The sequence below is a fragment of the Hibiscus syriacus genome, unplaced genomic scaffold (genome assembly GCF_006381635.1).
Source record: "Hibiscus syriacus cultivar Baekdansim isolate YM2019G1 unplaced genomic scaffold, ASM638163v2 tig00011079_pilon, whole genome shotgun sequence".
Taxonomy (NCBI): domain Eukaryota; kingdom Viridiplantae; phylum Streptophyta; class Magnoliopsida; order Malvales; family Malvaceae; genus Hibiscus; species Hibiscus syriacus.
In genome coordinates this window covers 787720-811463 of record NW_024062242.1, presented here as the reverse complement: position 1 = coordinate 811463, position 23744 = coordinate 787720, and the positions used below count along the sequence as shown (strand labels likewise).

The following is a 23744-nucleotide window of genomic DNA, read 5'->3' as shown; positions in this document are numbered from 1 at the left end:
GATTTTTTTAATTTTATCAATTAGATCATATACAACGTAGTTATTAACCATTAAAATTTAATGGGGAAACTGATTTATATCATTACTTGTATACTTTATTAATTTGGTCACAATTTTAATTTAATGAAGTTTAATCTATAATTAGGTGACCGTATGTCACCCTAACATTATCAATTTAATTTAAAAATACGAACAAATAAATATCTATATCTTATATAGTTATAAAAATTCGTTCCAGATAATAATATCGTAAATATTTATAATTAAATAAAAATTAAAAAATTAATTAGATTCTATTCTATTAAAAAATAAATTTTAAAATATAAATTATCAACTATACTAATTCTATTGGATAAAATGCTCATCTTTAATTCTAAATATATATGATTTAATTTCTATCATAATGAATAACATATCCAGCGGAGATTGGGCTTGGAAGTAGGGATTGTAAAAAAAATGAATCTGTCGGGAAAAATCGAAAATCAAATTAAACGGGTTGGGTTTGGGATGATAAACTGGGACGGAGACGGGAAAATTGAATTTTTTAAATGGGGGCGGGTTTGGTAATTCCCGCTTTGATTACCCGAATACCCGGCTTGATATCCGACCTGATAAATATTAAAAATAATTATATATATATATATATAATATTAATAAATTTAATTTAAATTAAAAAATAGATAAAGGATATTAGGTTATGCTAAAGGGATACTTGTTTTTTCGTGGTTTTTTTCGATTATCTGATGGGAATCCACGTCCCCGTTTAAATTCTGACAGTTTTTTAAGCAAAAATAAGTTTTTTAAACGGGGACGAGTTTAAAACCAATCTTCGGCCCGAAATCACCCTGTTGCCATCCCTACTTGGAATAACTGATTGTGGAGGTGGACGATTTTAGGGAGCCGGTATGCATGTAGCCTATTTTCATCGTGTCATTTACCCAGTAAAAAGCAAATCATATGTGGACAAAAGTAATGGTCATTTCAACTATATTTTCCAAGTTGACGAAATGGGGGACAATTCTTTGAATTGATATATATCGGATATATTAATTAATTAATTAATTTAAATATTATAAAATAATATAATAAATATTTTAAATTTTATTTATATTGATAGAATTTTTATTTATTTTAACAAATAGTTATAGTCGGTGATGAAGTGACAATTGGTCAATGTTGAGATTTCTTATTTTATAAAGAATTAGAATTTTAGAGAAAAAAAATCGATTTTAATTAAGAGATTTTATAATGATTTATAAGATTAATAATCATGATTATTATTTATAGATTGATAGGTAGATGGTTAATATGATCAATTGTCAATTAATTTTGAAAATTCGTATGATAACTATTAGAGATTATGTCAGAAGATTATAGCTTTTCAAGAAGTGTGTATTTGGAAATATTGAACCTTAACTACGAAAATATTCTCTGAAAAATTTAATAGTGTAAAATAGAGATTAATTTTTGAAAAAATCGGAATTATTACGATGTAATATTTATTTATAAGCATTATCAATATATATTTTATAGATTCAATTACTTAAATTTAAAATTTGAATAGAGAACAAATGAACAATACTTGTTTTAATCATTAAGATTATTAAATAAATTTAAAATATTTTTATAAAAAGCCTAAACTTTCATTCATTAATTAAATAAGGTAGTAGGGTTAAGAGGTTTTGCTGTGGGGGCAGAGACGACAATGACCAGACTTGAATGCCCTCGAGCGTAGCCTGTGGAGCATAGGGTTGGGCTTTGTTAAAAAACCAATGAGTGCAGGTCTCATTCTGGTCCTGCCTTTCGTCTTCCACGGTGCTGATTTTGTGGTCCATTGACGGCTCCTTGAGGTCCAACCTATTTGCAGATTAGGAATGTAGCTGTCTTGTCCCTCTCTTCTTTATTACTGTTTTCTCCAAATATCAATATAACCCCAGCATATTTTAAAGATTCTCATTGGATGGATGGAAATATTATCATGAATAACGAAAATTAACGTGATATATTTTTAAAATTATTTATTTTTACTTAATAATTAATAATATTTTAATTAATTTTATTCTATTAATAAAGTGTTGGTATATGTCACCACCTTATGAGGACTAAATATGTGGGTAGACAGGTGCGGAGGTAGACCTGGGCCTACCTACGTCATGGCCCCCATGCTAAAAGAATGTTTTTTATTATATAATTTTATTAAATTTGAATATAATTATAATTTTATTTAATTAAAATTAAATTAATTATAGTTCTATTTAATTTTAAATTTAGTTATAATTTTTTATCTTCAAAATTTTATACTAAGAGAAAACAAATATAATTTTATAATTTTATTAAATTTAATTTTAATTTTAATGCTATTTAATCAAAATTAAATTAACTAGAGTCCTATTTAATTTTTTAATTTTAAATCTAACTACAATTGTATATCTTCAAAATCTTACAACTTATATAGTGTGATGCTCTCTCTTTTTTTATTTATTTATATTCATTTTGTACTTTCCAAATTTAAAGAACTCTTTTTAAAACATGAAGGTAATCGAATATCCTAACTAGAATTTTAAAATTTTGATGTTCTTCTACAGGTTTTTCATTATTTTTTCCTGAATTTTCATAATTTTATTTTATTTTGTTATTTAATTACTTATGAATTTTTGGTGTTATTGGCGTTTGTTTAACGACTTTTCAACATCACCTACAAGATTATAATAAAAATTTAAAAGATACTCCTCATATCTTATTTTATTCAATGAAGATTATTCATTGTTTCTTTTGCCTCGATCATGGATGATTTTGGTTCTATGAAAAACAAAGTTCATCTTGATCAGTGAAAATATTATATTTCGAACTATTCATTTTGTTCACATAAATTTTAAAGTTCTTTTAGAACATGTAATTATATTAGTTTTAGTTATTAAATTTTAAATTTTAAAATATTATATATATGAGAAATATTAGATAATTTTTTTATTATGTTTATATTGGCTCAATCAATAATATTTTTTTGAATTCACTGTGCGTGTAGGATAGCATGATTCAAATCTTAGCCCACTTAAAAGGAGATTAGATATGCCCATTGTGAATGTTGATGGAGTCGTTCGTTTCATCGATAGTGCGGTTGTTGTGGGAGATATCATTCATAACGATAGAAACAAACGACTCTTTAGATTTAATTATTATATTCACGAATGAAATAAATTTTTCGGATTAAGTTAAGATGTTATACTTCAAATATCCAAATCTATGATACGTAGAGAGGTTATAATTTGTTGTGAACACGATGATTGCCTTATGGGGCATTGTTACGATGATTGTTATGTGTGGTGACATTATGTTATTTAGCTTTAGAGGTGTTATTATGTCGGACGATTAGATATTAATACTATATTTTATCATTAATATATGAGATGTGTGGTAATATTGTACTCGATACTTCTATATATATATATATATATATAAAAAGATTATACTCTATACGACATGTATGGAACGTGACATAAATTGAACACCCGATGATGGTTCTGACCTATTTGGTATTGATATTATTTGAATAAGACTACATAATTGAATCATAATATACTTAATGAGTGAATTTATTAAAATACGTTTGATATTATAATTATAGAATTTATACGAAACATTAGTGGATTTTTGTTTTTGAAATAATATAAGTGATTATAAGATGATATCTATTTATAGTAATTTCTAACTATTAAAAATGTACACACATCTTATAAATACAACTGCTCGAGCTTAAAACTTTTAAAAAGAATAACATTTAAGAAAATCACTCAAATAACTTAATAAATTTAAATTTAATTGAATATCTAAAATAGAGAAACAAGCTTAATTGATTGATAAAGGTTTTGCCTAAGGATGACAAACGGGCGGGTCAGGTGCGGATACCCCCTCTCCCATCCCCATACCCACATAATATTTTTAAATCTATCACCCACCCACCACTCATGATGAGTAAAAAATTTCAAATCCACACCCGCTCATGCGGGTACATTCTCAAATCCATCCCCACACCCACTACCCAACTAGAGACGTACCCAGCTAGACTCACCTGACAGCAACCTTAAGTTATACATAAACAAAAAACATAAAACAAACACGTTCATTAAGAAACATAATAAAATAAACCAAGGATTATCTGAGTTAAGTGTTAACATAGATCTTAAAGCACATAAAACACCATAATAAAATACATAATTAAAGCTTAGAAACATAAATGGCAAACACATAATATTTTTGTTATTTGGCACACATAAATAACAAACCCTAAAATTATATCTAAATTTATAATAGTCCAAAATTTAATGAGTTTTTAGTGGGCGGGCAGATACGGGACGAGTAAGGTCTCAAACCCATCACCTGCCCACTACCCGCGACAGATACCACTTTCTAAATCCACACCAGCCCACTACTCACTAAAATTATACCCATCCTTACCCCAATTAGAACGAATACGATACAAAATCTATAAAATTGTACCCATTTAACACCCTAATTTATGCCCCCAGTCCTTACCTTGAGCACCACTTTCAATAGTGGTGAATCTTGATAAAATAATGGGGGGTTTACATAAAGCTTTTAAAAACTTTAAAACCTTTTTTTAATGGATGAAGTTTTTAATTATTATTAATTTAAAAAAAATCTAATTAAAGTTTTATAAAACTAGAAAAAATTGAATCGTATCAAATTTTATATCTTATGCGTGTTTTATCTGACGATGATCTAACTTAAGTTACTTTTAACTTATAAATTTAGTTATATTTTTGGAGAACAATTTTCGAAAATCATTAATTCTCCATCAACTGAGATCCTAGACGAACATCAGCGATCATCGAAGCTTTTAGAGAACCTAATTTTTTCGAGCAAATGTTTTTGAACCAGTCACAATATATAAACAAGACATTTGACAGATTCATGTGATCTATTAAAACTAAATCTAAAATTTAATGATTATATATATCTAGCCTATTAACATACAAATAATTATAATGATCATACAATTGATATGCATATCGAAGACTATTATAAACACCTTTGATTGAGATTAGAGGCGAGGATGACTCATTTTACAACCACCTTTTCTTTTATTTTTTGTGATAAACTCTTTACGATATAAAAAATATCGACCAACGATCGTTATTTCACTAACGATGATTCTCCATTAAAAAAAATCACTTAGGATGAATGAAAATCTAACATTCCACCAACAGTTTCCCAACATAGTTGATCGATAAAGAAACATAAAATCACAATTCGAGTTGTTAACCCTATTCACATTCCCAGCTTGTCAAAGCTCTGGCACATACTTCTTTTACAAAGGTGTTGATTTAAGCAAAAAGAACCTTCCAAGTGTTTAAAAGGTTGGTCTCAGCTATGAAAAATATCAGAATAAATAAATAATTAATTCAAAGCTTTAATTCTTATTCAGATCAAATCAAAAACTCCATTATTTTATCTTACAATTAAAAAATAATTGGACAGACAGCGTCAGAACAAGCAAAATTAAAATTTAAATGAAATCAAAGCATCTTTTTTCTCTTGAAACAGAGCACTTTCCCACTTTCCCCCCCCCCCTTCCTCGTACTTCTATATAGCCTCCATTATTCATCTAAATATGGAACACCGAATCTGCTCTTCTTGCTTCCAATTGTTCTCGAGATCTGGGATTTCTTTTTTGTTGAAAAATCGGCATGGTGGGATTTATTGATTCCCGAGAAAATCTCTACTCTGCAGTTAAATGCTTTGCTTCTTCTTTTCCCTCGATTGTGTACGTTTTGGTTTGTTCAAGAAAACAGTAAATGCCCTTTTCTTTATTTTCTCCATTCATGTTTGGATAACTAGAAAATTCCCTTTCTTTCTTGAAACCAGTTCTCAGCTACTTTTTTTTTTCTGGGTAAAGGGTACTCTTTCTGTGCTTTTGATTTCGTTTTCATGGTTTTCCTATAATCACTTGCTGGTTTTTCTTCTTCTTTGTCCTCTGTCTCTCTGAGAGAGAGAGATGGCGAGCTTGTTGAGTGTTTTGACAGTGAAGAACTTGCTGGTTTTGTCACTTGCTCTGAATGTGAGTTTAATCTTTAAAGTCCTGGTTTTGCATGATTCTCAAAGTTATAGTTTTTTCATCGAGCATGATGGAACAAAGGAAGAGGCTCTGTTATCCACTGTTCCATCATCATCATCATCATCATCTTCATCCTCTTACTCTCTTTTGATGGACCAAGATAGGGTTATCAACCTTGATCAGTAAGTCTTTTGATGCTGCCAGTATGATTTTATATTAATGATCACAATATCTGATTCTCTTGTCTGGGTTTTGGCATTTTGTTAGCTAATGATCATCAATAGTTAAATGAAAAAAAAACTACTAAATACGATAAATAAACTACATGCGGATCGGTTGACAAATGTAAGTGTTTATGTTGAGTTAATAATTTTTTTTTTATAGATTTTCCATGGAGTATGAGCCTACCTTGTCAGGGAAAATTGAAGACCATTTTTTGTCTTCTCTTTGTTCCCAAAGTGCAAATCAACCATAGGTGCTCTACTCAACACATTTTCACGTTTTTCATCGTTATGCACTTCACATGGTGTGTGGCAGCTAGGGATAAGTATTCGATTGAGTCCAATAAAATATTCTGACTAATTTTATTTTATAATTTAAAACAGATTTAAAATTTTTTAAGTCTAATATATGAAATTCAAGATAAATCTAGCTCAGTTGTTCTAATTTAGTTTTAAATTTAATTATAAATATTTAAAACAATTTATTATAATCATAGATAAGGTATATATGTCTGGTAGAGTCGAGGGTGTCCTATTCTAACTTATTAGTTATTAATTTTTTTATGTTATGTTATTTTAATTTTATTTTATAATTTCATTTTTACTTAAATTTTTTAGTCAAATGTACTTTTTTAAGATTGAAAGTATTTTAATATCAAATTAATTTTTTGGAATTAAATCGAGTTATTAGTGGACCATTAAAATCTTGACAGCAAGTGTTGGGATTCCTGTCTCCACGGTGCATAATTTGCAATTGCAATAAGTGGGGGCCATGAACCGCCCTAAGTGACCCATTGTAGCCCACTTTCTGTCCTGAAAGAAACACCAAACTGGTTTGTCTTTGAGCTTTTGACTTAAATATCTAAGCTTTTTACAAGCACCGTGGGCGGCCATTGCTGTGCCTATAAACCAGAACCTCTTTTTTTTTCCTTGGGTTTTTGCTGGTGGCAGAACCGAAATGCGAAAGTGGGGTTGTCTGAAATCTAACACCTTTGTCTGTGTCGTTTTGGTGGTCCAATAATGAACCCATCTCTTGGTCTTCATCTCTGCCACGTAGCAACATGATTCATGATGTGTCCATCTGATGTGACCTATCCATACATATGTAATCATTGATCTGCTGATGACATGGACCCACCATTGCAATGGCAGATTCTTTTTTCCAGTTTTACCATCGTTTTTCTTACTTTACCTGTTTTTACCCTGCATGTACTGTGTATATTTACTGGGGTTATTTGGCATTGCATAAATGATGTCCATATTTTTTTACTGCAGTGGCGATCCGACAATGTACGAAAGCTATTGGCAAAAGATGGGGGAGGAGACCACCGTGGTTATTCCCGGATGGCAATTCATGAGCTACTTTTCGGATGCCACCAAACTTTGCTGGTTCTTAGAGCCTGAATTTGCCAACCAAATTGTCCGATTACATAACGTCGTCGGCAATGCGGTGACAGAGAATCGACACATCATTGTCGGGACAGGATCGACACAACTCTATCAAGCTGCGCTCTACGCACTGTCCCCCGACACAGATGCCGAGCCCATCAGTGTGGTTTCAGCAGCCCCTTATTACTCTGTAAGTGTTAGGGTACATATGATGTTAACTTGGTTGAATGACTTGATTCATATTCAATGTGTCAAGTTGACGTCAGTTGTGTTGATTACTTGCAGTCGTATCCCTTGATTACCGATTGCGTGAAGTCCGGGCTTTATAAGTGGGGAGGCGATGCCCGGAGCTTTAGTAAAACCGGGCCTTACATCGAACTCGTTACCTCCCCGAACAATCCCGATGGATTCGCGAGGCGCTCGGTTGTTAACGGTAGCGAGGGAATAATAATTCATGATCTCGCCTATTATTGGCCACAATACACGCCCATATCTGCCGCTGCGAACTATGATTTGATGCTATTCACCGTCTCGAAGAGCACCGGTCATGCCGGGATGCGCATCGGGTAACTTTTATCGTTTTAATCAAAATTCCTCGAATGTACCATAGGATATCTATCTCGTCTAACTTTTTGACATTTTCCAGGTGGGCTCTTGTTAAAGATGAAGATGTTGCAAGAAAAATGACAAAGTACATAGAGATCAACACGATTGGTGTGTCGAAGGATTCACAGCTTAGAGCGGCCAAGGTTTTGAAAGTTATATCCGACAACAGTGAAAGAATGAATGCAGCCAATTCGTTCTTCGAGTTCAGCTACCATGTTATGGCCAAGAGGTGGAAGCAATTGAGAGAGGCAGTGCATGAGAGTGGCCTATTTAGTGTGCCTGATTTCCCCCCACGGCTCTGCAACTTTCTCAATGTGGTCTTCGAGCCACAACCCGGTAAGACAAAGGCGAAAATATACTTATGTGCATCGAATTCCCGGACCAGACTTACGTCGGCTTTGTTCTTGCAGCTTTTGCATGGGTGAAGTGCGAAGGAGAGATCGAAGACTGCGAAAGCTTCTTTCGAGGGAAGAAGATTTTGACTCGGAGCGGCACACACTTTGGGGTTAGCCCCAAATATGTCCGGATAAGCATGTTGGATCGAGACCGAAATTACGATACTTTTGTAGAAAGATTGTCTAGGATCCGATCATGACATCGAACACACATCTGTTAGGCACAACAGATAGGAACGGGGACAGGCAGAATTCTTTTGTAAATTGGGCAGCAAATGAAGTAATAGATCATTTTTCTCCATAAACATATGGTACTAAGCTTGTATTCTTTGTTTTCGTGGTTAAAGTAGAAGTTTTGAAGTATAATTTACCATATATTATTTTAGGCACTTGTTCCAAGGGTTGAAACCATTTCTGCTGCAAATATAGCACATCCAATATTGATTACATAAACAGAAAGAGATTGCATGGGCTACTTGAAAGATTCCATTAAAGGGAGCCGATAATTGATTTTTATTTAAAATTTAGGATCAAATTAATATTATATTTAAAATTTTAACGTTTTTACTAACGTGACACGTCAGCAAATTCAGTGACTAAAATAAGATAGATCAAAAATAAAAATGTTCAGAAAGTAAAATTTTCAAAATAAGTGACCAAAATAAGACATAATGAAAACAAAGGGGAACACCAGTGTACTTTACCCATTTTTTTAATTAGAAAAGAACTAAAGATGACGGTATGAAAATGATGAGAGAATAAAATGGCGGGCTAAAATCTAAAATCAATCTCCTTTTTTCATTCAAATCAAAGCCCTCTTACAAACGGGGAACGAAACTGAGGAACATCCGAAGGCAAAAATGGAGTACCTGAGCTCGATCTGCGACGGAGAGATCCGTGTCCAACAACAGATCATAGATTCTTTTGCTGCATCGTTTCCTACTTCTCTTAATTTCATCAAAGCCCTGGCACTGGACACCGCCCAAAATCACGGTTAGTAACCCAACTTCTTTCACCTTTATGCTTTCTCTCTCTAATACTATAACTCGAGTGAATATAGATAGATCGTGAATTTGAGGATTTTCTTTTTATGCACTGTAACAGCTAAACTCGCAAAGATGAAAGCTAATTTGAGAGAAGCTGAGAATGAGCTTGTCAAAGTTTTAGCAGGTAGTGCTTTGCTTTTTTTTTTTTGAGCTTTTGATTTTGCCGGGTTTGACATTACACCTATATTTTTATGAATTTGAAATTGGAAAGCAGAATTTATGGCGGTTGTTAAGTGATTTATGAATGTTTTTATAATATGTTTGTGTAGCAAAGACACATAAAGAGGCAAAGCAGATGGATACGAGGGACTCAATTTCTGCTATAAAAGCTAGAGTAGAAAAACTTAAAAGAAGCGTCCAAGTACAAAGAGCAAGGAGAGATGAGTATGGATCAATTATATCTCAAGAATCTCTAGGTAATTGTGTACTCCTGTACGATGGCTTAATGTTTACGGTTCACACATTGCACAATTGGGGTTCATATTTATGTTTAACATCTTATAGTTTTACATTTTACATTCTAATAATAGAGGTTTCTTGATGCACACTGTCATTATTGTTCTTTTTGGTCGTTATGTGGGACTAGAGCTTTGAGGATATTCGGGATGGACCAAGTGGTGTGTTATGGTGCGGTCGCATCCCTTGAAAATTTCAAATCTCAATATAGTTTAGATATTTTTTTTATTTTCTATCGATGATCTAATTTTGTACCCCGAAATTTTATAATTTCGCACTCCTTGAATTTCTAGTATAATTTCTTAAATTAGCACCCCTGATATAAAATCTTGTGCCGGTCCCTGAGGATACCACTGAGGACAGTTGTCATATAATGGATAACGCATTTCATGCATTGTCTTCTTGGTGAACACATGGTATTTAGGCTGCTATGGAAATATTGGCATCACAATCATAGTACTATGTCTCCATTCCTTGATGAGCCTTCTTCCCTCCCCTTTCCCCCTTTTACTGTCTTTATTCATTTGCCTCTGATTTTCTTATGCAAGTATTGGTATTTTGAGCCTGTACAACCTGAGTAGCAAGAAATAGTTGTGGTATGAGGAGCTCGGCTTATGCAGTTATTTTGGATTACAATGCTCCTTAGATATTCCAATTAACCTGCTCCGCTGAGAGCAGTGAGTAACAAGTAAACTATTGGTTGTGATATAATTTTCTGGAATATATGTAATTTTCTAGTTTTCTGCTATGGGTATTTATGATGTTTTCCTTTTAACCTATTTCTTATATATATATTTTAATTATTACCATAACTCCGCAGTGCCATTGCTCTCCTAAGCTACTAATTATTTCATGCTTCCTTGTTCTCTGTATGGTGTTGCCCACAGCTTTGGCAAAAATTGAAGAGAAGGTGAAACATGCAAATGAAGAAAATGGAGAAATACATGAAGCCATATCATGGTACAACAAGGTTCTTGGTTTTAAGATTGAAAGTGGTCATGGTAAGCGAGGTAGTTTTATTGCATGAGATTTAGAATTCGTTTAATTCCTCTGTTGTTAAATTCTCACTTGCTTTTCTCTTTTTCTAGGGGTGAAGTTCACATTCAATTATATGAATATGGAAAATCCAAAGCAAGAATATTCTTTTACCATTCGACATGCAGATGATGCCTACTCCTGTAAGTAATGCCCTCCTTTTGTATTAGCTATATGTATTCTGAGTTGGTGTTACTCTAACATATTATTTTCATTTCTTATTGTGATCTTAAGTGTTGGATTGTGATCCACCCTTGAATGGAATCAAAGAATTGATTAATGAGTTGAACAGAACAAATGGCTTGTTCAAATTTGTCAGAATCATGAGAGAAAAGTTTCAAGAAGCAGCAGCAGTTGGTATGATTTTGTTGTACTATTAACCCTGCATGTTGGGTGTTTAAATTTGACACTCCTCAATTCAAGCAGATAGATATTTTTTATTGTTGAAAATTTCTGCCATTGCTAGTAATTCAAGAGGAAAAAAAATCAAAATTCTTCCCATGTGGTTCCCCAATATTAGTTTCATTGTTTTTAATAAAATTCTTCCATAATTTCTGATTCATCAGGATTGCAGCCCCAATCCACAAGTTTTCATCAGGGCTCTTCTGCAATCTCTATGTCTGGTCCAGCTTTGTCAGTTTCAACTGATAGAAGCGAATCTTCTACCAAGGAAAATGAGCATTACATGCCACTTCAAGAAGTAAACAAGCCAGTCGAGGAAGTGAACCGCAGACGTAAATCTTCAGCAAAGACAAATGAAAACAAAATTTATGATGGAAGCTTCAGTAGACAGACCAGGAAGCCAAATCAGATCTTTAATTGTCGGTCCCCTCTGCTTGAGGTATCATCTCCTAACTTCCGTATTGCCTGCCTGTTTTTCACATTTTGCAGACGGTAACCCAAAATATTTTATATGTTTAGGGACCACATTATGAGTAGAACGACTTTAAATCCCGAGCACTCTTACCTTCTTTAAAATAGGCGCTAGTTCATGAAATGTGTAGATTAAGGCATCTGTAGGATCAGTTTGCTAAGCGGTTGTACACATGATGACCTTTGTATGTTGTATGTTATCTACATGAAACTATATGATAAGAACATTTCTGCTGGAAAATATGGCAGGCAAAGAAATGAAGTTAAACAACGGCTGCTACGGGGCATCAGATGTACCGTCGTTCTTCACCGATTTTAACGTTACAGCTGATATTTAACATCTTACTAGCTTGTGCTGCAGTTGGCATTCAAGGCACGGTAACCATTCAAGCATCTTCCTTTGTTGTCGCAATATAAAATGATTGGTCCTTTGGTTAGTCCAATACAAGGTATAATAAAATCTGTATATTATTTTGAAAACCTAATGTTCTGTCCATGCGATTGAGTGTGAGTGTAAACAATTGTATGAATACGTAAACGTTTAGTTTAAGTTTCTAAATAAATTTTTTGAGCTTACTTACCTTATACCCTGTATTGTTTTCTTTGAACTTTATAATCTCTCGATCGATGAATATAATTTTCTCGTCAGAAAGATCGATTTTACATCCATTTGATGTGCTTCAAGATTAGTACATTGAAGCAATTACAAACATTTATCCTTAAGTAGAATTGAGAGAATGCAGGCAATACACAAATTTAAGGGGTTGTTTGTTTATTTCAGAATGATTAAGCGTTGAATGATTCTGAGACTCTGTATGAATTAGTTATAAATGTGACATGTTGTTTAATAATGGCTCTGAATCATTCAGAATGTATTTCTGTGCTGAATCATTCAACACTGTTTTGCTGAATCAATTAACATTGAATCATTTAGAGGTGCTAAACAAGCTCGTTAAATGCTGAACGGTTCAGCATTCAACATTGAATAGATCCATTAAGAGACAAACAAATAACCTCTAAGTCTATATTTTTATAAATTTAGATCCGATTTGATCTTATATGGTAAATAAAACTAGGTGATAATAAAAAAATAAAGTTTTTTCAACAACAATTTATAAAAAATTATTTTTGAGTTATAAAGTGAGGTAAAATCCTTGAGGAACTAAAAGAAACCCAAAATTATAGTACATCTAGGGCATGTGCAGCCTCAGGAACGTATCCAACAATCAATGCTTTCATAATCATATATAGATTAATCCGTCTTGTGAAAAAATTTGTAATTATCTCGGAGTAAATCGATATTCAGATCCGTTTAAAATAAATTTGATCTTATATAATGAAATTAGACTAAAATTTATTATTTTAATTTTTTTTATTAATTTAGGGTAAATATATGATAGTATTTGTTCAAAAATAATTCTTAACTATTTGATATTGAACGCTCGTACCCTTAGCATTACTTGTGCTCAAACGCGAGATCTCAAGAAATATTAACAATTTTTTTACCTTCGATATTATAAGGGTTCGTGCTAGATATTTTAATCTTTTATACCTAACAATGAGGGGAAAATTATTTATTTATTTATTTATAGAAGTCTATATTTTTATTAAAAGAAGAAAATATTCTAAATATAATGAAATTTTATAATTATAATTAATATATTTTTTATAATTATTGAAAAAATATTAATTTAAGATTATAATTTATTTTAAAAAAGATAATAATAATAAATACAGACATTATCTTATGGAAGAGTGTGGCAAGTAACAATTTCCGGCTTCTACCGCCCAAATATATCACTTTCCAGATCAATCCACATTTTCTGCCACCGATTTTCCCCGGAAAAAAACACCCCACTGTCCTTACGCCTCGCTTACCACGAATTTTTGAGGGCTGAGCTGAGGGGGAAAAAGCTGTGAATTCAGCGGAAATGACGATCCATACGTGTCAAGCTCTTCGTGCGTGTCGACCTCCCTTGTTTTTTTCATCTATGTCCACCCTTCAACGCCCACGAAACTGCAAACTCTCCGTTCAAAACTCTATGATAGATCCAAACAGCTCACGGAAGGTACCAACTTCGTACTTCATTTCTCTTAATACGTCTCATTGCCACTGGGTTTTATTTGGATTCTGTGAAATCTCATTAAAAAGACAAGAAAATGTTGGAAACTGGAATCGTATAAAGTTTCCCATTTTGGATACTTGTGCAGGATTACTTTGGATTATTAGTTTATTTTTTAGTCTCGTGATGAGGAAATTCGATCATTTTGATGAATTTCACTTGATTTTGACTGTCCTTTTTGTTTAATTGAATGTTTACTAGATTCATTTCAGTTTTTTTGCTTTTTGAGAATGAAATTTGGTTTCATCTATGCTGGAAATTAAGGCAAAAAGAACTAAACATGCTTTGTAAGTAATAAACGTAACCATCAAAGTAGCTTGTTTATGTATTTACCGAAATGGATAATCAACTGTCTGTTGATCCTGAGAATTCTTGGCATAAACCTTACAGTTAGTTTTGGAAGTTAAGGAGAAGCTTGAAAAGGAGCATTGTAGTCTGGCGGTTGGAAAGAATGGAAGAGATGACGAAGACATGATACTATGGTTTCTTAAGGATCGGAGATTTTCTGTTGAAGAAGCGGTCTCTAAGTTAACAAAAGCTATTGTATCCTTTACCTTTGCGTTCATATTTTGTAGCACAAGAGCTTTCACTATGTGCATTTAAATGATACCTTAATGGAAGCTGATTTTAATCAACACTGCCTGTGCATTCTTTTCCCGAAAAAGAACAAACTTATCAGTTTCTTTAGTTTTCTTTTGTATCGACTGGTGAATCACATTTCTCAATTGCAAGTTTTCTTGCACAAAATGAAGAAAATTTAGAAGATTGTAATTTGATTCTTTACCTGAAACTCTTATCCTGTTGCCCTTAAAGCATTTTTTTTCTAGAGATGGCGTCAAGAATTTGGAGTTTCTGATCTGTCTGAAGATGATGTGAAAAATATAGCCGCGACTGGAAAAGGCTATGTGCATGACTTTCTTGACGTTAATGACAGACCAGTGCTCATTGTCGTGGCATCTAAGCACCTCCCTGCAGTAAGTTTTGAAGATCACAGCCTGTGTTCATGTACGTCTGTTCAGACTTTTTGCATTGAAGGATACTTTTCTTGCTTGATAACTTCTAGCGGGATTCCTTTAAAAGATTATCTGGGTGTATCTCTGGATAAAAGAGAAAGAAAATTTTTGCTGACGTAATATAAACGATTTCCAAATGTAGCAAGTAGGAACTAGGATGTTTCGCCCTGATTATGTTGTTTCACAACAGCTATGCTCTATTTACTCCGTTCCACCGGATACGAGACCATTCTTCAAATGACCGATATGCTAATTAACTGTGCTATTGAATTGGAGTCTAAATGAGAGGCAAGACATGTATCTCTGCTTCATGAATCGGATTCCTTTTTCTTTGGCAAATTCTTGGTGTCTGGACACAGCTCATCTATCCTCCTTAAGTATAACCACCTTGCTTTCTAGGTATTTGAATAGACTGGATCCTTTTATTTTTCTAAGGATCATGTTCTTATAATATAAGCCAAAATAGAGTTTAATTTTGATTGCCCTTATACTTTAAATGTGCTTCTAAGATGATTAAGCTTCCAACAGAAGTCATTATTTTATTGCTCACAGGTGCACGACTCTCACGAGGATGAGAAATTGTGTGTATTCTTGATTGAGAAGGCATTGAGCAAGCTTCCACCTGGGAAAGAACAAATACTTGGAATAGTTGACCTCCGAGGCTTTGGCACTGAAAATGCAAATCTCGGTTTTTTAACTTTCTTGGTAATATACATATTATTTGCAGAATATTTTTGGAACATAAATCATATCATGTATCGATACCAATATATCAACATTAAGCTATTAATAAATGTGTTGGGCTGGCAAAAGGAAAAGAAAAAGGAGAGCATTTGTGTTAACTTCTAAGTTTCTTACAATGGAGGTAGCATGGGATGTACACACACACAAATATATATTATTTAGAGAAAGAGGCTGTGATAACCTGTCGTATTTTATTAGATACTAAGGTTGTGAAAAGTCTTTATGTTGTTAGATTAATTAATATCACTTATGATCAATGTACAAATTTTCCTCTTTTTGGCAGTTTGACGTATTCTATTATTACTATCCAAAGCGGTTGGGCGAAGTTCTCTTTGTGGAAGCTCCTTTTATATTTCAGCCAGTTTGGCAGATAACAAAGCCCTTGTTAAAATCATACGCTTCCATGGTACGCATAATTATGAACTTGTTTCTGGAAAGCTTATTATTGTTAAAGTTAATATTCTTTAGTTTCAAAAGCACTTTCATGCCGTACACTATTAACTCTATTACCAACATATTCTTGTTTACATTTTCTTATCGGTTGGCCAATGTGGAGCGAAATTTAGATAAGCATGAATATGATTAATGGAACATGCAGTTACTTGTATGGATATCATTTCTTTTCGTTGGGAGCATACAGTCTTTTATCACCAAATAGCTGCTTAAACTCGATGAACTTCGATTCTGATATTCGAATGCATCCAACCTTTATTTGCATGTACATCTTTCTACTCATCAAATTCAGGGCATTTTATAGAAGCAGAAGCAATTGCTTTTTCCGGTTGGACCGTGTTTGTTTGTGCATTTATGTTTACTTTTCTACAATTTTCAGATATAAGACTATCAATGCCACGTTAATTGACTAATCAATGAAGCTTGAAAATTATGTAATATATTCTTTCTTGCTTTGATGTCATTTGTTGAGATATTTAATATGGTGCTTGAAGGTGAAATTCTGCTCAGTGGAAACTGTGAGGAAGGAATACTTCACAGAAGAAACTGTACCAATCATCTTTAGACAATGAGGCAATTACGTTACATTCATACAACTTTTAGAGGAGAATGTACCCCAAAGTTACTGAAGCATGTTAGCAGTTCCATTTGTTTGCCATCTACATATTATGTATATACACTAATGGGCCGATGGTTCCTGTTAATTGAAATCACAGCACGAAATCTGAGATTTTGATATAGGATTATGGTATTTGGTTCATCAACATTAAGATCAGCCTGTAATCTAATAAGATTATGGCAGACTGTATTAAAGACTCTCTCAGTTATAATTGGAGAATATTGTTCTTTCTAGATAACTATTCGAACAATTATATTTGTAAGGTGTATGTGCATTGTCAATATGTTTAAGAAGATTTCTAAACAGATATTATTTTATTATTATTTAAAGTTATTGAAAAATATTCTAACGACAGTTGAGTGGTGTTGAACGAGGGAAAATAAGATTAATGGAATGTTTTATTTAATAAGTGATTATGAAATTAGGTTTAAATATTTAATAATAGGATAAATTATGTATTTAATTATTTATCTATTCTTATTATTTTGTTTTGATCATTCAATCATTTTTGTAAAAATCATATTTAATATTATGTTTTTGTTATATTTTTATTATTTGTTTTTAAAAAATAAATAAAATTATTAGTGTGATAATTTTTTTTAATAATGATGTGATATTATCTTATGATTTAAAAAAAAATGAGTGACTAAATAAATTCACAAAAATAAGTGGGTGATTAAATAAATATTTTAATCTCAATTCTATAAAAAATACCTTACTCTTTAAATAAGAAGAAATAAGAAAAAAAAATAGCAAAGGAAGAAGAAAAGCCAATCTCGGTCGCTTATTAGTATTTCCCTTCACTACCTCAAACTTCCAAACACAATCCTATTGATTACATTACTTGATTATCTCCAGTTCATTTGGTATCGCCATGGGTCTGCTTAAATTCTCTTCCATTAATTTGGGTATTCCTCAGAATCCATCAACATGCGCTGCTCGTGCTTGACTCTCTCCTACCCATAGCCTTTCCTCTACGAATATACAAAGTACATACGTATTTGTTTATGGCTTTTAGCTGTTATGCTCCAATCTCTCATGTCGCCTCGCCCCTTTCTTCTTCATTTCAGTCCCGGGTATGTTATTTTCTTCATTTTTTCCATGTTTAACAATGCGTATATAGCCAAGTATTTAGTATGTGTGATTTGTAGTGTTTGTGTTGCATATCAGTAGACATTCTGACCTGGAAAATCTTGAACTTATTTTTAGCCTTGAAAATGGAAAAAAGAAATGATTTTTTGTTTAATTGCTGATGTAAAATCTGCTTGAATTGTAAATTTTGAATACCATTAGCTCAAGGTATGCTTGCATTATTCTGTCTTGAGGCTTTCTATTGCAAGTAATTAAGCTATTTTTTTCAAGTTATTTAGTTAAATTCCACGTGCTGCAATTCCATTTTAGGGTTCTTAGTTAAAAAGCCCATTGTTGTTTTCCTTTTCTGATATCTCGTGTTTTGCTATCCAGGTAAGCTTGTTTGGAAGACCTTATAATGACCAGCGAGAGAGGACTGAGCAGCCCAGAAATACTAAAGGTAGTTTCTGTAACTAATTGCATAACAAATTCGTCTCTCAAATTTTGTCTCAAGGTGTGGGATTTAACTATTTTCGATGCCTTTGAAATTCTTTCTTTTATCTTGTAAATTGCCCCAAATCCGAATGTATTTGGCCCCTATATTTTAGTTGACTATAGCTGTAGTTTCAGATTATCTCCCATTTTAAATTCTAGAATGGCAATGTAATCAGGTCGTATTAGCAATGGTTTTGAAAATTAGCTCCTGTAATAAGTTCTTACTTAATTTCACTTCTTGTAGTGCTTAAGTTGAAGGGGTTTCGAAGGAGACAAAATGTACTTTTCTCAACTTTCAAGGACCAATCTCAGTACACTGAGATCAAACCTGTTGACTCAGAACTACTACAAGACGATCCTGATCCTGAAGAGATAATCCCGGTTGGCTTACCATCTATTCATTTTGAGGGAAGTGATGGAAGACCAGGTTTTATTTCGTTTTATAATCGCGCATACAAAAGAGACGATGAAGTCATTTCTAATGTGCAGAGGAATCAGAACAGCTTGTTATGGTTTATTGGTCCAGCAGTTCTTGTGGCCTCTTTTATTTTACCCTCACTTTATTTGCGTAAAGTACTTTTAACCATATTTGAGGACTCCTTACTAACAGGTGAGTGCAATGCCATGTATGGAGACTTCCTCTTTTGTTTTTACTTTTATTTTCGTGCACCTTCTCTTACTCTGGGCTTGCATTTGACACTAAGCCACTTAAGCAGCCAAATGGACAAAATGAGGCATGCGATTATATTCAAGGTTTTTCAGGGGATAGAGGGCTTTTGATTCCCTTCCCCACCTTCCCCTCTCTCCTCTTGGTGTATGTATATCTTTGTGTTTATAAAAGTGATTCTAACCTGAAAATTTATCTGTTAATTGGAGCACGATTTGATATATGAAGCTGACATCAGACAGATCGTGGACAAAGTAAAAGAATTGAAAATAAACAAAACTTTAAGAAAATAGAAATCCTATATTCAGAAGAGAGTGCATTCAATTATTAAACTTGATGTTATGGTAGTTTCTACATGTATATGATATGTTAAACTTGAATACTGGTTCTCCTCGTTTTCCTCTTGTACAGAGAAATTTAATCCTTCTCTAAATAGCCTGCTCTTCTCTGCTACAGATTTTCTCATATTGTTCTTCACGGAAGCACTTTTCTATTGCGGCGTTGCTGTTTTTCTTCTGCTAATTGATCGTCAAAGGAGGACTACTGGGCCAGATTCTGCAGCAGAAACCTTGGCCCCTCACTTGGGTCAACGTATCTCTTCTGTTGCTACTCTTGTGCTTAGTCTCATCATTCCCATGGTAACGATGGGTCTAGTATGGCCCTGGACTGGTCCCGCTGCATCTGCTACTCTAGCTCCTTACCTGGTTGGTATTGTTGTACAGTTTGCCTTTGAGCAGTATGCAAGACATCATAATTCACCTTCATGGCCTGTCATCCCGATAATCTTTCAAGTAAGGACGGTTCTGACTTAATTTGCGACCCCCTTTCTCTGAGTATTGTTGTTAACCGGGGAGGAGTTCTTGTCCTTATAAATATTTTTTTGTTGTTATTCGTCATAACCGATTTCTTTTATACTTCAACAGGTTTACAGATTGCATCAACTGAATAGAGCTGCTCAACTAGTGACAGCCCTGTCATACACAGTGAGAGGTGCTGAAATGACCACATACAACTTGGCAATAAACAGCTCTTTGGGAACACTTTTGAATGTCCTCCAGTGCCTTGGGGTAATCTGCATTTGGTCACTCTCGAGTTTCCTCATGAGGTTCTACCATTCCACCTCCCGGATTACATAGCGTGTGGAACGCAGTTCATGTTTAAGGTCAGTGAAACCTTTGGTACATGTTATTTTTCTAGAAGACTGCATCGATCATACTAAATGTAATTGAATATACCGGATTCGACTTATGCTGTTTGGTTACACTCTGCTGCGAATTCGGGACAGCAAAGGATTTTAAAGTCACTCTAACTGAAGCCATATCTAAAAGGGTACTTTTGAGTATCTGGGAACACAGGTTTTACATGCTGAAGAGAGTAAAAGCAGTTATGATTCCTAATCTGACTGCCTTACAATGAAAACATTGAACAGCAACAGCGTTTGATCTTTTACTTGTTTAAGAACATGAAATCATTTCTGTAGATTGATGATTGAGCTTTGAAGAGGGAGTCTTTTACATGATAATAACACATCTGTGAAATTTGCTCTGCAGTGCAGTATGGATTATGCCATTATTTAGGGTTATTCATTATTATTCGATTCAAATTTAATCATCATTTTGTAACGATTTTAAGCATGATTGGCATGATCTAAAGGTCGATTTTACACACACACATATATTAACGATTAATGTACTATTAGAAGATTAAAGTGATATAAATCCATCAAAGTGACTTTATTAGCGGTAAAAGGGAATATTATTATTGTTAGAGGTATTGGGTTTAAACAGTTATGTCTGCAGGGTGTGTGTGATTTGTTAATTGGTTAAGAAAATTATGAACGTATACTGTACTGTAATTATCTTAGATTATTCAAAAAAAATTAATATGACATTCTGGGAGATGAACAGACGATGTTAGAGAATAAAAATTAAATAGGTAGAATTAAATTTATTTAATTATTTAGAATTAAGATCAAAATAAAAAATTATATAAGTTTACGAGGCAAATTATTATTATAACAAGTCACAATATTATTTTGTCTAATATTGAACATCAATAACTTGTTTATAATAAATTTCTAATTGAATGATTAAATTATAATTTTTTAAAATATAACTCATTTATTATCGAATACGTAACTAAATAACACTTTAAATAAATATATGATTTTTATACCAAAAATTAGCATACAAGGTGTATGATGATATGCCACAATGAGATGCCAAAGTAAAAGATTGCGCAGATATGCGTAAGTAGTTTTAGAAGATGGCGAGGAAGAACAGGTAAAAATGTGGCTCCATCTCTACTGGTATCCTATAATTTCTTCGAATCAAACGGATTATTTGAGTGAATCATGGATCGGTTTCCCATTTCTCTCCAACCTCATCTTATCTCCCCCTATATAAACACTCTAATATACCTATTTTCCGACACACTCAGCTCTCCACTGAAGAACAAAAAAGAAAAACAATGTTGGCAGCTACAGTCCCTACAGACGAGCATGTGCACTCCACATTTGCTTCTAGATACACACGCAGCCCTGTTCCCAGGTTCCGTATGCCAGAAAGGTCGATGCCGAAGGACGCGGCGTACCAAGTGATACACGACGAGCTTATGCTCGACGGAAACCCGAGGTTGAACTTGGCTTCGTTCGTTACGACATGGATGGAACCCGAGTGTGATAAGCTTATGATGGCTGCCATCAATAAGAACTATGTTGACATGGATGAATACCCTGTCACCACTGAACTCCAAGTATCATTAATTTCTTCGCTTTTCATTATGATCCGTATACTATGTTCGGTATTCTTTGATTAATAGTGATCGTATCGGTTATGTAGAATCGATGTGTCAACATGATTGCGAACCTGTTCCATGCTCCGGTTGGGGAGGAAGAGACGGCCGTAGGTGTGGGGACTGTTGGTTCCTCCGAGGCTATAATGCTGGCCGGATTGGCTTTTAAAAGGAGGTGGCAACATAAGATGAGGACGGAGGGAAAATCGACTGAGAAACCCAACATAGTCACGGGAGCTAATGTACAGGTGAGACATGTTCGACATGGTCCGAATATATGTCGAACATGAAACAACACTAATGAAATTGTATGCAACAGGTTTGCTGGGAGAAGTTTGCTAGGTATTTTGAGGTAGAGCTGAAGGAAGTGAAGTTGAAAGAAGGATACTACATTATGGACCCGGTACTAGCCGTGGAACTAGTGGATGAGAACACCATATGTGTAGCAGCCATTCTCGGATCGACACTGACCGGAGAGTTTGAGGACGTGAAGACGTTAAACGACCTCCTCATGAAGAAAAACGAGGAGACCGGTTGGAACACCCCGATCCACGTCGACGCGGCTAGCGGAGGATTCATCGCTCCGTTCCTTTACCCGGATCTCGAATGGGACTTTCGACTACCATTGGTTAAAAGCATCAATGTTAGTGGCCACAAATACGGGCTCGTATATGCTGGTGTTGGTTGGATTGTATGGAGGAACAAAGAGGATTTACCTGATGATCTTGTCTTTCACATTAACTACCTAGGATCTGATCAACCAACTTTCACCCTCAATTTCTCCAAAGGTAATTAACACATTAATTTCATACATTTCTTCATATCTTTTGGCTTACACAGATGATAATTTTCCCATAATGATGTTATCTCAGGCTCTAGTCAAATTATTGCTCAGTATTACCAGTTTCTACGCCTCGGTTTTGAGGTAATTTCCAATAAGTTCGTCTCTGATATAAAATTTTGTGTTCGTCTTCATAATTATATGTACATGAATGAAATTGTTGATGGTATATAATGATTAATAGGGTTACAAGAACATAATTGAGAACTGCATGGTGAATATGAAAGTGCTTAAACTAGGAATAGAGAACACCGGGCGGTTCAACATTGTGTCTAAGGACGTAGGGGTGCCTCTGGTGGCGTTTAGTCTAAAACAAGGCAGCAAACATACGGTTTTTGAGTTAGCCGAGAACCTGAGGAGGTTCGGATGGATCCTCCCGGCTTATACGATGCCCGCGGATGCGCAACACATCGCGGTGCTACGTGCGGTGATCCGCGAGGATTTCAGCCACGGCCTGGCGAAAAGACTTGTAGAACACATCCAGCTGGTCCTAAAGGAGATGGATGCCCTGCCCGGTCGCAGCATTCCGCATAAGAAAACGGAGAGGGAGACTCAGGAAGAGATCTTCAGGTACTGGAAACGGCTCGTCGACCGCAAGAAGACCGGTGTCTGTTGATTTCGTCGCGGGTGGGAGTCCTTCATCTAGATTTGCCTTCCCAGATGATGATATGTTATTACTTGTTTTGAATAAACATTTGAATTCATGTAATATGTATGTTTATTCAGGCCCTGATGCTTGAATTGGAGTGTCAGATCATCACTCTGTATTAAAATGCACATTCATTGTCTTCATTGTTTCGATAAATATCAATTTTAGATTTTTCTTTT

At 34.0% G+C, this 23744-nt stretch overlaps 5 protein-coding genes across 6 annotated transcripts; all 5 read left to right on the top strand.

The window, feature by feature from the left end:
- The first annotated feature begins 5914 nt into the window (after positions 1-5914).
- On the top strand, positions 5915-9011 carry LOC120204573 (tryptophan aminotransferase-related protein 2-like). Its single transcript, XM_039204632.1, has 5 exons — positions 5915-6258; positions 7573-7876; positions 7972-8252; positions 8333-8628; positions 8703-9011. Exons 1-5 carry the CDS (start codon positions 6017-6019, stop codon positions 8885-8887), a joined length of 1308 nt encoding a protein of 435 aa, XP_039060563.1. The 5' UTR covers positions 5915-6016; the 3' UTR covers positions 8888-9011.
- Positions 9012-9455: 444 nt separating this feature from the next.
- Positions 9456-12521, top strand: LOC120204577 (kinetochore protein SPC25 homolog). Its single transcript, XM_039204636.1, has 8 exons — positions 9456-9680; positions 9792-9857; positions 10003-10149; positions 11077-11190; positions 11278-11367; positions 11459-11581; positions 11791-12065; positions 12347-12521. Exons 1-8 carry the CDS (start codon positions 9548-9550, stop codon positions 12356-12358), a joined length of 960 nt encoding a protein of 319 aa, XP_039060567.1. The 5' UTR covers positions 9456-9547; the 3' UTR covers positions 12359-12521.
- A 1359-nt stretch (positions 12522-13880) lies between these two features.
- On the top strand, positions 13881-17169 carry LOC120204578 (CRAL-TRIO domain-containing protein C3H8.02-like). The gene is made up of 6 exons (XM_039204638.1): positions 13881-14166; positions 14611-14763; positions 15048-15194; positions 15786-15938; positions 16261-16383; positions 16925-17169. The coding sequence occupies exons 1-6, from the start codon at positions 14029-14031 to the stop codon at positions 17000-17002; spliced, it is 792 nt and encodes a 263-aa protein (XP_039060569.1). The 5' UTR covers positions 13881-14028; the 3' UTR covers positions 17003-17169.
- A 683-nt stretch (positions 17170-17852) lies between these two features.
- On the top strand, positions 17853-20736 carry LOC120204575. Of its 2 annotated transcripts, none has more exons than XM_039204634.1 (6): positions 17853-18125; positions 18514-18580; positions 18860-19225; positions 19739-19898; positions 20004-20073; positions 20206-20517. In XM_039204634.1, exons 1-6 carry the CDS (start codon positions 18057-18059, stop codon positions 20416-20418), a joined length of 945 nt encoding a protein of 314 aa, XP_039060565.1. In that variant the 5' UTR covers positions 17853-18056; the 3' UTR covers positions 20419-20517. The 2 variants fall into 2 exon arrangements, with proteins under 2 accessions (XP_039060565.1, XP_039060564.1); XM_039204633.1 differs by adding an exon at positions 20527-20736 and having other exon boundaries at positions 17855-18125; positions 19739-20073; positions 20206-20444.
- Positions 20737-21726: 990 nt separating this feature from the next.
- On the top strand, positions 21727-23738 carry LOC120204572 (glutamate decarboxylase 5-like). The gene is made up of 5 exons (XM_039204631.1): positions 21727-22036; positions 22123-22323; positions 22395-22863; positions 22948-23000; positions 23101-23738. The coding sequence occupies exons 1-5, from the start codon at positions 21752-21754 to the stop codon at positions 23530-23532; spliced, it is 1440 nt and encodes a 479-aa protein (XP_039060562.1). The 5' UTR covers positions 21727-21751; the 3' UTR covers positions 23533-23738.
- The last annotated feature ends 6 nt before the right edge of the window (positions 23739-23744 follow it).